The sequence below is a fragment of the Stegodyphus dumicola genome, chromosome 2 (genome assembly GCF_044657685.1).
Source record: "Stegodyphus dumicola isolate Sdum_Otavi_A_Nest chromosome 2, ASM4465768v1".
In the NCBI taxonomy this organism is placed as follows: domain Eukaryota; kingdom Metazoa; phylum Arthropoda; class Arachnida; order Araneae; family Eresidae; genus Stegodyphus; species Stegodyphus dumicola.
In genome coordinates this window covers 150,236,504-150,249,326 of record NC_140769.1, presented here as the reverse complement: position 1 = coordinate 150,249,326, position 12,823 = coordinate 150,236,504, and the positions used below count along the sequence as shown (strand labels likewise).

Here is a 12,823-nt window from a genome sequence, read left to right as displayed (position 1 = left end):
GTATTAAATTAATAAAAAAAGTAATGTGTTAATTTATAACAGAAAGACATTTTCGTCGTCGACTGGCAGCAATGGCTATTTATGACAAGTAGTATTTTATTTCGAACTGAAAATAATAACATCTCCAGATCCAGATATTAAAATGATATATTACTGGTTGAAAAAGAAAATTATTATTTTGTAAGGAAGGATTATGTTAATTTTATTAACAGTTAAATTTTAAGTTGCTTTCTGGTCGATTTTTAACTTCAACTTACTATTTCCGGCCAGAACGTAGTTTTAAAATCACGTCTGAATACATAATGAGGAAGAGCGGTATTTAACCGCGAAGTTCTACTTGCTGAGTTAGAGAGAATCAGAGTTTCTGATTTGCGCGCGTTCGCCTTGTTGGCTACTCTCTCTCAAAGCTGTTATTACACTCGGCCGTACTCAGGCCCTTGATAGCTTCGCAGTCAATTAGCGTTAAGGGGCCAACTCGGTTAGAATCTTGATAGCTTCGGCTATATCTCTTAGTTTAGATTAGATTTAGTTTACTTTTTAGCCTCTTAAGTTCAAGCCGAAGTGTCGGCTTTTATTGTACACTCCAAGACGGAGCTCTGTTAAATCTTATTTGAATAATAAAGGGCTATTTACCCTTCCATCTTGCTGTTTCTTGTCACATGAACTCAAGCGATTATTCGCTTAACAGTTCTTAAGATTCTTCACGTTCAACAATAACTTAGCATTTACAAAGTGAGGAACTCTACAATTTGAATAGAATTTAAAAAAATAAGAGAGAGAGAGAGGATTGCAATTTGCATTTTTGTACAGATTTCATCATAACCAATAGATTTTATTTCTGACAGAGAACAAAATGTGAACAGGAACTAAAGTTAGCAGTTTTGCAAATCGTATTTTGTTTATAAAATAATTAAAATAATAAATATATTATTAAGAAGTACATAATAATAATAAATTAATAATAAATATATTATTAAGTATATTATTAAGAAGCTCAGATGAAAGTATATTTTGCAAAACTTATTTACCACGTTAAAGGGCAACGCTTTTTTATGGTATGAGAGGTACATAAAAGCCCTTAGGCCGCTTCATATTGTGTGTATGACTTTTTGTACAATAAAGTACAGTTTTGAAAAAAATAAAATATATTTCCAAAATTTATCTTCAAATCTTGTGTCTGAATATACCAAATAATATGGATTATGTAATTTTTGCACTTGGGGTGATCTATTGAAAAGGCACACAACTGTTGATGAGGTGATCTACTTTATTTATGTATTTATTACAAACAAATCAGAAATATCTCCCTCAGAACAATAGCTTTACTCCTACTCATGTTTTTTCAACTAATTATTTAAGAGTATCTGAAGATTCCCATCTAAGAACATGACATGCTTTCTTATCATAAAATTATAAAACTGTCAATGAACAATGTCCCAAACACATGATTGTAAAAAACAAAAATTGAAATTTTCGATTTAAAATTCCCCACTGTATTTTCCTTGAATACGACATAAATACAATCATTCTAACAATAGCAAAGAAAGGAGAGCCATAAAGTTTTAGGAATGAACAACTTTAGCACGGATTTAGAAGTAGTAATGGTACCCATAAGCGTCGGGCTGCTGGTAAGCAAATACATACACAGGTTGATGTAGCATGGATGGATCCCATTTTTTCGGCGGAAAATTCGGAAAGGGTCTCAAATGCATGAACAGCTCCATTTCCCTCTTAGCTATCTCAATCGAGGTCTCTACTGGCTTTTCTGGTTCTTTCTCTTCAGGTGGTGGTGTCTGTTTTTCTTCTGGAGGTTCCACTGATGAAGATTTATCTTCCTTTGTAGGTTCAGGAAGTCTTCTGAGTCCCTGGAATTTATGTTCAAGGAAATAGCCCTCTGGGAAAGCTTCTGGTTGGTCTCCTACTTGTTCTTCGAACGAATAATCTTTAATATCGTCTTTGTCATGCTCTTCTTCATTGGCAGATTCAGCAGCTGGTTCTGGTGCAGGTGTCTCTGGAGGCTGAGTCTGATCTTCTTGGACAAGTGGAGCTGTTGTGGCTATTTCTTGCTGCTTATCATCAATGATAACTGGAAACTGACCTTTAGGAGCACCTTCGACGCTGACGTCACCTTTAGCAACGTAACCTGAGTCATCCGCCCTGTAATTGACTTCTCGCATCTCGCCTGTGGGGTCTTCGTAAGAGAACTTGCCAATCACGACCCCATCAGCATTCCGCACTTCAGTTCGACTATGGCTGCCACCTTCTTTCCCAGTCTCGTAATAAAATCTATAAGAACCATCATCATGAACTGATAAAGATTGAGACACTGGAGCCGCTTTTATGCTGGCTATCAACGTTATAAGGATTATCTGCAAAAAACGAAATAAAATAAAAATAAATCTAAGAAGTCTTGCAAAATTAAGAAAAAGAAACAAAGGAGAATTAAATCATAATCATAATATAAATAAGATTTATTGATTCCTGAGAATGAACAGTTTGTTTTGGTTTACTTGATTATGGTAAAGAACGCGAAGGGTATTTGCCTAAGGCGAGAGATGCTTTCGTAGAGGACTTTCGAGAGTTAGCGACTTTACCGCTTCGCTGTTGGTGGTCCTGAGAATGCGCCGTACTTAAGTGAGTAAGTTAATTTCATTGCAATACTGATTCATATTTTTATGAGCAGAAATCCAAAGATTAAATATCTAACATTGTCATTGCTTAGAAATAATTGTAATTATAAATTTTTAGTGTAAAATTTTATGATTCTATTTTCCATTTCTCTAGTCATTGAAGAGGATCGCTGAAAAAGCTGTAGAATTATTAGGATTTTTCGGAGCGGGCCTCATGTAAAATGTGCATTGCCTTCTCTGGGATTCGAACTCCGAACCTCATGCTTGCTGGCGGGATGAGCTTCTAATTACACCACGAAGTCACGTGAAAAGAAGGAACATAATACATTACAAAATTATCGTTTGTAGGATAAAATATGATGAATTTGACTGGCTTTTGAAAGTATTTTATACTTCTTTTCGTCAAAAGTTCCTTTTCCCCCTTCTTCGATGAATGAATAAAAAGTATGTTCCGAGTTACATAGACTGTTCTGTGAAGAAAAACTTTAAAGTTGAATTAATAGCTCCTATTCACAATATCAAATTCACTTTTTCAAAGCTAGCTCCCTTTTCACTCACTTTTTCCAAGTAATTAAAATGTAGAACTTATTAGGATAGTAGTATATTGTTAACAGAATGAAAATCAGGCGCTCTTGATTCATTTTCTTTACATAATTTTCATTTTCTTCGTATGTAAATTAGTTTAAAATTAAGTCAACATTTGGATAACAAGTATTAATTTTACATTGTGATGTTTACAAATATATGAAAAAGAGCACTGCTTCACGATAGAGACCTTAAATCTACTAACTACTGTATAAGTTAGAAATAATTTTTAACATTTAAGTTTAAAACATTTATACTTTATCGAATGCACGAAGATAACAGGATAACTATTTTAGGCTTGTATGGTGAAATTAAAACAGAAACAGAAAAAAATATATACATTAAGAAATTTCCATTAATGACTTTATTTATATTAAAGTCGTTTACTGGAAGGAAAAAAAAAACTCTACACAAATCTTAGCTACTAATCTTAGCCTCCGAAAATGTTTTGTGTTTAAAAGAACGGTAAGAATTATCATCGTTTATTATTTAAAAGTCTGTGTGGTAATAAACTGCTAACTCTAATTAATATCTTCATGCAAAACAATGATAATGCTTACGTATTTTGTGACTAACAGAAAAGATCAGTTTTATCCTGAGCATCCTGATACGTAAAAATGATTTCAAAAACTGTTGCCTCCTACGCGGCAATATAAGTTATGTACAGCGCATTGTTTCTGCGAAACTTCAAAGTTATGTACAGCGCATTGTTTCTGCGCAACTTCAAAGTTATGTACAGCGCATTGTTTCTGCGCAATTTTAGTTAGTTAAGATTCGAACTCCTAGCGTAGCATACATGTTTTTGTCCCGTATGGTCGGGAATTTATCATTTTCGATTTAGATTTTTAGTTATGATACAGTCCACAAAATAATTTTTTTTTTTGTTGTAAAGTTGTCTTTATTATATAGTAGTGTAAGGATCTTAAGTTTTACTAACGTTTATTTTATTTTAAATCTTTACTATCACTTCTTATTTTCTACTTCCGGCCAGAATTATAAGCGTTAAGGTTTTTATGCAAAGTTTGTTTGGCGAACGCCAAGTATTTAAGTTGTGGCCTTTTGCCAAGCGAGAGAGAGGAAGCAGTTGAGTCAAAGCAGGCCGCTTACCTTAGAAGTTACGCAGTTGCTGTTTGCCTTCCAGGCCAGAGGTTTTAATCCTCTTGATAAATTTAAACGTATTGTAGTGTTCACAGTCTCTGTACTACATACGCTTCCTGTTAATATAAGGCCAATCTTCCACGTTTATTATTCTAAAGTTAAATTAGAGTTTAGTTTTATTTTTATACTTTTACGTTAGACCCCAAGTAGCGGGTCAGTGTATTCCGAAGTACGGAAGTTATTGTATATAGAGAAAAATAAAGGGTTTTGTATACCCTTCATGTGTATCCTGTCTACTTACCACAATTAGTGAACATAGCTTTAGTAAGCTCTCTGTTCCGAGTCAGGTCCTTGTATGTTCCCGAAGAAGGTTAGAAGGAACATTGACCCTGATAGTGGCGCCCAACGAAGAAGAATAACCATGGCCGAGTTTCAAGAAGAACCTGTGCTGCCTGCAGAAAGGGCTCAGAATCCATAAATGCCAGCTGCCGCCCTGGAAGATTTTGGTTACATCGTCCAGACCATGCGCGCTTCGATGAAACCAGAAGCAACATTTAACGGAAACTCACCGGTAACCAGTTTTTTGGAAAAATTGGATGACCACTTCATGCTCTACCCCGTGCACGAATGTCAAAAAGTTACCTTAGCTACCAGCGCTTTGAGGGGCCAAGCGCTTAACTGGTTCAAATGTATCGGCAGAAGTCTCTTGGGTCAAGCAGGAAGTCCCACCTATACTTACGAAAATTTCAAGACTGCCCTACTAAGAGCCTTCCCTGTTGTAAGGGATCGTGCGAAATTAGAAACGGAACTTTTCAGTATATATCAACAAAGAATCGAAAACCTCTCGAGCTTTATTTTAAGAAAAATTCACGTTTTCAAACTCTTGTATGGAAACCGTCCGGATCCTGAAATAATTCAAGTGATTTTGCCGAGGTTACTGCCCCAAGTGCAAGACTTTATTGAATTAAGAAATCCGACTACACTGGAAAAGTTATTTGAGCTAGCAATCCAGTTTGAAAGTAGAAGAACGGCGGACGTCGAAAGAAGACGCCAATATCAACAGCGAAACCAATTTGGTACGCCAAGACTACAGCAAACTCAAGCACATGGCTACGGAGAAAAAGCGAATCAGTGGGCAAGGAAACCCGAGCATTCAAAAACAGCCGGCGAACGTCGACAGTTCAATAGCAACCCAGGAAAAAAGTCTCAAGGCCAAGGGAAAAAGAAGGAAAGCACGGAAATGAAAAATAAGTTAAACTAAAACGGATTTCTGCTGACGAGAGGGTGCGGAAATCCGAAGGCCACGAAAACCCCTCTTCCTACAAGTTAAATACAGTAATGGTGAAAAATTTGACTCTTCCGAAGATTGAAGTCTTGGTGAATAATATCCCAGCCACCGCACTCCTGGATACCGGCGCGCAGTGTTCCTGTGTGGCAGAAGATTTTTTTAGGAAGTATTTTCGCAAATACCGCATATATAATTCGGATAATACGACAGTGTTAGCGCGCGAGGAGAAAAATGTAAGTGCGTAGGTAAAGTACCTTTGTATATCCGTATCAAGGACGAACAAGTAAAGGTGATGTTTTTTATAGTAAAGAATCTGCAAGCACATTTAATCTTAGGAATAGATTTTCTTTCAGACGCACAAGCAACACTGGATTTTAATGAAGCGTCCCTTAAGCTGACAATGAAACCAGTTCGTACTGAAAAGGCTGAACCGCCGATGGTAAATCTTGACCACCTGCCTAATGACGAGCAAGGAAGAATCCGACAAGTGGTAAGTGAATTTGCTTCGTTATTTAGTGATATTCCAGGATTTACTCAGGTTACTAACCATAGTATTGACACCGGAGATGCAATGCCAGTTCCCCAAAAACCATACCGGTATGATAAGAATAAGGAAAAATTATAGAATGGCATATTACCGATATGCTACGTAAAAAGATCATAACGCCCATCTCAAGTAGTTATGCTAACCCGGTGGTTTTATGTAAGAAATATAATGACTATCCTTTGGAGCATCCAAAAAGGTGGAGATTCGCTATTGATTACCGTAAATTAAATTCCATAACGAAATATCCGGTATATCCGTTACCGATCATAGAATAAATTTTAAGGAACATAAAATCAACCAAATTTATGACGACTTGTTATTTTCAAATAGGGGTGAGGCCTGAGGACGTGCCTAAGACTGCTTTTATAACCAAGTCTGGCACTTATGCATTTTTGCGTATGCCGTTCGGCCTTTCAGGGGTCCCGGCAACATTTCAGCGATGTATGGACATTGTGTTAAGACCTGTTCTTGGAAAGTCCACATTTATCTATTTAGACGATATCATTATTACTAGTGATAATCTCGACCAACATGTACAGGATTTAAGACAGGTGTTTTCTTTATTAAATGAGGCCGGTCTAAAACTTAATGTCGAAAAGTGCAAATTTGCAGCCCCTGAATTAAAATATTTAGGTTACAAAATATCTCAGAAAGGAATAGAGACAGACGAATCAAAAATAATTGCTGTACAAAAGTATCCGACTCCAAACACGGCGAAGAAGCTCTCTTCTTTTCTAGGACATTGCTCATATTATAGGTCCTTTATAAAAGATTTTGCAGCTATCGCTGAGCCATTGTTAAAATTAAAAAGAAAAAAGGCAAGATTCTCGTGGACGGCCGAAGCCAATAGTGCTTTCGAAAAATTAAAACAAGCATTAACGCAAGCCCCTGTGTTGAAATTTCCTGAAAAGGATGAGAATTTAGAAATTTCAGCGGATGCTTCGGATTATGCGGTAGGAGCGGTACTTTCGCAAAATCAGCAGCCCGTGGCATTTTTTAGCCGAACTTTAAATCAAACACAAAGAAACTATTCCGCGACCGAGAGAGAGGCACTTGCAGTTCTGTTAGCAGTGCAAAAGTTCCGAGTCTATTTTGGACAGGCGCCAATAACAGTGTACTCTGATCATGCGGCGGTAACTAGATTGTACTCAGGAAAAAATTTATCCCCAAGGTTAATAAGATGGGCACTCAAGCTGCAAGAATATAATCTGGTAATCAAGCATACCCCCGGAAAGGAAAATATCGTAGCAGATGCCCTGTCAAGAATTAAAATAGACGAACACGGTAATACCGTAAAGGTGGCAATGCTCACAGCATGTACAATAAATTCCCGAGAAACTGTAATAACCGAACTGGGTAAGGATCCTGAGTTTGGAAGCATTTATGAGTATTTGAAGGATCCTGAAAATTTTAGCCACCAAGATATTGTGGCGATAAGAAATAGGGCGGCCCATTACGAACTAATAGATGGTCTATTATTCTATACAAAAACTACGAATTCCAACAACAAATTTCGACCTGTTATCCCAGCTAGTCTTAAATTAAATATCCTCAAGGAGCTCCATGACAGCCCTTTAGCTTCTCATGCTGGTATTCGGAAAACTATCCAACGCGTACGCGAGGCAGTCTACTTTCCTGAACTGCAAAAGTTAACAAGGGCGTATGTCCAGTCCTGCCCAACATGTCAAGCAGTTAATTATATTAATTTCCGCCCGGCCGGGTTTCTAAATAGTATTAAATCCGAATTTCCAAATGAAATAATTGGCATTGATTTATTGGGCCCTTTCCCAAAAAGTCAGTTAAATAAATGTCGCTATCTCCTTGTTATGGTTGATCATTTTAGTAAATGGACCGAAATTGTTCCCTTAAAACGAGCCTCCGCGAAATTAGTTACTGATTCTATTTTAAATAAATATATTTTAAAATACGGGGCGCCCCTAAAAGTTATATCGGATAACGGTCCTCAATTTGTAAGTAATATATTTGAAGACATGTGCCAAAAACTGGGCATACGTCATTTAAAAATGGTCCCGTATCGGCCGCAATCAAATATAGCGGAACGGGTCAATAGAAATATAGTGAAAATTATCCGTTGTTATGTTAAAAATTTTCATAAAAGCTGGGATAACTATGTCAATAAATTTGCTTTCGCCCTTAGGACCGCAAAACATGATACAACGGGCAAAACACCTGCTGAGTTATTTCTAGGCAGAAAGATTATAACACCGTTAGATAAATTATTTTATGTGCAACAAAGAGCCCCAGAATTTAAAATGGGTGATATAGAAAAACTAATAAAAGAAGCAAAAAAGAATACGGAAGTAGTACAAAGAAAACAGAAGCTCTATTATGATTTGAAACGACGGGGAGTAACTTATAAAGTAGGGGATGAAGTTTTAAAAATTAAGCATTCACTTTCTTCAGCACCAGAAGATAAACTGCCAAATTTTTTCCACGATTTGAAGGACCATATGTTATAGAAAAAATAACTCACGCTGTAGTAGTGTTAAAAGCCAGAAATGGTGAAACCTGTTCCTCAAACATTGATCAAATCAAGCCCTACTTCGATCGTAATAAAATGCAAATCTTTTCAGATCTTTTGCAGGATCCGGCACGGCAGACACCGCAGGTACAAGCTCCAGAGGTGGAAAAACGACAAGTAACACGGCTCTAAAACGGAAGATCTACTCATACGACAGAACTCTCCGCAGCAAAAGTCGCCGAACTGCGCAAGGGTCATCAGCGGCGGAGGAAAAAGTACAAGGAAAATTTGAACGGTCAGCAACGAGGTCCAAGCAAGAACACGGAAGAAGTTTCCCGGTTCCGCCAAGACCAGCTGCCATCAAACGGCCAAGACCACAAGCAGAGGAGAAAAGGAAGGTATTCAAGGGTGGCCGAACTGGTGAAAAAAGGAAGCTTCCAGAGGAAAGCACTGAAGGGCGAGCCCGTACAAGAAGGAGGATAAATCAAACTACTATCTGCAGTACCTTTAAAGACTGGCCCAGAAAAGGATGTCCGAATATTACAAAGATAAGTAAAATTTTATGTTACTTTGCAAACTTAAGTTAATCTTTCATTCTTACTGCAAGTGGCAGATTTCAAGAAGTTTTACCTCATGTGAGGTCTACCTTTATCGCCAAAAGGGCGAGAAATGAGTTGTGACCGATTTTCGTATTATGTTTTTCAATTACTCGCGCGTAAAACTAAAGTTGATGTATAATAGCGTTGTGTAAAGACTTAAATATTGTAAAAAGTTATTGTATAAATTTTATTTAAAACATTCTAGCAAGAGAGAAGTTTTAGTCTGAAAGACTTTTTGAAATGTAGTATTTCAATGTAGAAAGAATTGGCACTTGCTTTGAAAATAATAGAAGTTAACAATGTACTACTAATGTATGTTTTCAAATGTGTAAAATTAACGGCATGATGATATGTTCTTATATACATGTGAACTGTTATTTTAAATGTTAAGAAATACCGTGATATGGTAAAAGTGAAAGTAATGTTAAAAATTTGTTATTCGTGTGACTGTAAAGACTAAATCATGGCGAATATGTGTTGAAGGTTGAATGATGTAGTTAGGCTCTCTGACGCTACACTTTAGAGTTAGCCACTTTTAGAATAGTACCTCAGGGTTTAGAGTTGAAATTAGGGTGTGTTAAGAGGTATCGTTATGTTGAATTTTAACACGTTAGTGTTTTGTTTGTAGGAGGAAGTGTGGAACACGTAGACAGAAACACATTCGTGTTTGGTGTTCTTTTACAACACATGTCAGAGAGCACGGGGAGAGATAATTAAAATAGTCATTAATGAAATAAGAATGTTAAGAGAAGTATAATTGTATATGTTACTTGCCATTTCATTGTGTAACATTTCATTAAACTAGTTTTCCTTCCAGATCTCTGGAAGGAACCAGAATTGAATAAAAGCTCCTGTTTAGATGCAGTACAGATAAAAAAAAAATTGTATCCTGGGAGCTGCTATTGTAACATATTTCTTTCTTTTAAATTTCTAGTTTCTAGCGAAGTATGTTTGTAAAAGATTGGCCTCGCGTATGATTCTAGAGCTAAAAGTTTTCAACAAGGTCGTTTTAGACCTCAGTTTCAAACTGATGAACTCTGGCGGGAAGTATGTAAGGATCTTAAGTTTTACTAACGTTTATTTTATTTTAAATATTTACTATCACTTCTTATTTTCTACTTCCGGCTAGAATTATAAGCGTTAAGGTTTTTATGCAAAGTTTGTCTGGCGAACGCCAAGTATTTAAGTTGTGGCCTTTTGCCAAGCGAGAGAGAGGAAGCAGTTGAGTCAAAGCAGGCCGCTTACCTTAGAAGTTACGCAGTTGCTGTTTGCCTTCCAGGCCAGAGGTTTTAATCCGCTTGATAAATTTAAACGTATTGTAGTGTTCACAGTCTCTGTACTACATACGCTTCCTGTTAATATAAGGCCAATCTTCCACGTTTATTATTCTAAAGTTAAATTAGAGTTTAGTTTTATTTTTATACTTTTACGTTAGACCCCAAGTAGCGGGTCAGTGTATTCCGAAGTACGGAAGTTATTGTATATAGAGAAAAATAAAGGGTTTTGTATACCCTTCATGTGTATCCTGTCTACTTACCACAATTAGTGAACATAGCTTTAGTAAGCTCTCTGTTCCGAGTCAGGTCCTTGTATGTTTCCGAAGAAGGTTAGAAGGAACATCGACCCTGATAGTAGAACCAGCGACCTCAAAACATTTCAAAACAACGTCGAGCCCGAGGTAATTAGAATAAAAAATGGCTAATGAAGACATAACCACGTTGAACAGAAAACGTGGTGGCATTAAAGCTCAAATTAGGAAATTAAAGTCGTCTGTCAGTGAAAACAGTGATGATTTTGGTTTCGAACAAATAGAAGTATTGCAAGAAAAAGTGCACAAGTTAAATAAACAAATTGATGAACTTCGCTTGGATTATTACAAAGTGTGTAAAAGATGAAAAAATATCAGACATCGAAGCCACTTTTGAGGAAATCGAGATGGATATTACCAATGTTCAGGTAAGCCTGAAATGTCTTTATACTTCATTATGTAGTAAGAATGCAAATAATGTGTATGTAAATAATAGCATCCCAGAAACAAGAAGTAATTCATTGAATTATAAATTGCCTGAAATAACATTACCTAAATTTTCTGGTAATTTAGAAGACTGGAATTTATTTAAAAACCAATTTGTAGCTTTAATTTAATCTAATAGACAATTAACAGATTCTCAGAAATTGTTTTATATACAATCTTGTTTGGTTGGTGATGCAAGGCAGATACAAACAATAGATGATACATTTTCTTCCTTATTTAAGGCACTTGAAGAAAGATATGATAATAAGAGACTGGTTTTAAATTCTCATATCAATGAATTACTTTCTATTGAAAAAAATAGTTCATTGAAAATCCTAAAGATTTACGATCATTAATTGATAAAGTTCAGAAACATTTAAGAGCATTAAAAGTTATGGAATTAAATATGGATAAATTAAGCGAAGCTTAGCTGATTAATATTATTCTCAATAAAATAGATAAAGAATCGCGTAAGGAATTTGAAATGTCATTAAATAGTAATGATTTATGTGAATGGGATTCTTTCATGACATCTCTTCAAAAGCGATGCCAGATGTTAGAATATATGCAAAACAAAACTGTATTTGCAAAAACAAAACAAAACATTCCTCCAAATAAGGTTCGATCGTTAGTGACAAAAACGAATAATAATAATAAATTTATGTGTCCCCCCCCCGGTTTGCAAAGATAATCACGCAATTTTTAAGTGGGAAACATTTCTAGCATTAAATCCAATGGAACGATACGAAATGATTAAAAAGCTTTCTTTGTGCATTAATTGTTTACATTCAAATCATAAAGTAACTTCCTGTCAGTCTAAACATTTTTGTTCGGTTTGCAAATTAAAACATAATTCACTTCTTCATCGGAATGACGGATCCATGTCGTCTGCAACAAGTGGGGGAAAGCAAGGTGAAACTACGCCCTCCCCAGAGAACTGCAAAAATGAGGTTGTTTTGAATAGCAATAAATCAACAGAAAAAGCCTTATCGGCGTGTCTTTTTTCGAAAAATAAAACTGTTCTCCTTTCAACTGAGATTGTTTGGGTTAGAAATGTTTATGGCCAATTCGTTAAAGCAAGAACAATTCTTGACTCAGGCGCAATGTCAAATTTTGTTACAAATGAATTCTGTGAGCGTGCAAATTTAAAAAAGGAAAGAATAAATATTCCCGTTTCTAGTTTAAATGGGCAAATTTCAAACATTAAATCTTGTACTTTTGCTTCTATTTTTAATGGAAATAATTCGTTCTCTGCTTCATTAAATTTTTTAGTTGTAAATAAAATCACAGATTTAGTACCTTCTACAAAACTAAATATTGAAAATATAGCTATTCCTGATACATCAAGTTTGGCTGATCCAAAATTTGCCACTCCATCTAGTATAGATCTGCTTTTAGGAGCAGAAATATTTTATGACATTTTTATTAATGGCCAAGTTAAATCTTCTACGAAATCACTCGTTTTCAGAAATTCTGTGTTTGGTTATATAGCTACTGGTTCTTTGAAAACATCTTTTGAAAATTGTCAGAATTATTGTGGGCTTATCGGTAATGTTGATAATATTGATAGATTGGTAGAA

General features: G+C 35.8%; 1 protein-coding gene across 1 annotated transcript in view; it reads right to left on the bottom strand.

Moving 5' to 3' along the window:
- Positions 1 to 1,249: 1,249 nt before the first annotated feature.
- LOC118204390 (uncharacterized) overlaps positions 1,250 to 12,823 on the bottom strand; it is a 33,511-nt gene continuing 21,937 nt past the window's right edge. The window contains exon 2 of the mRNA XM_085811258.1: positions 1,250 to 2,369. Coding sequence (XP_085667384.1) covers positions 1,590 to 2,369 — 780 coding nt within the window. The 3' untranslated portion in view covers positions 1,250 to 1,589. The remainder of the gene's footprint in view (positions 2,370 to 12,823) is intronic.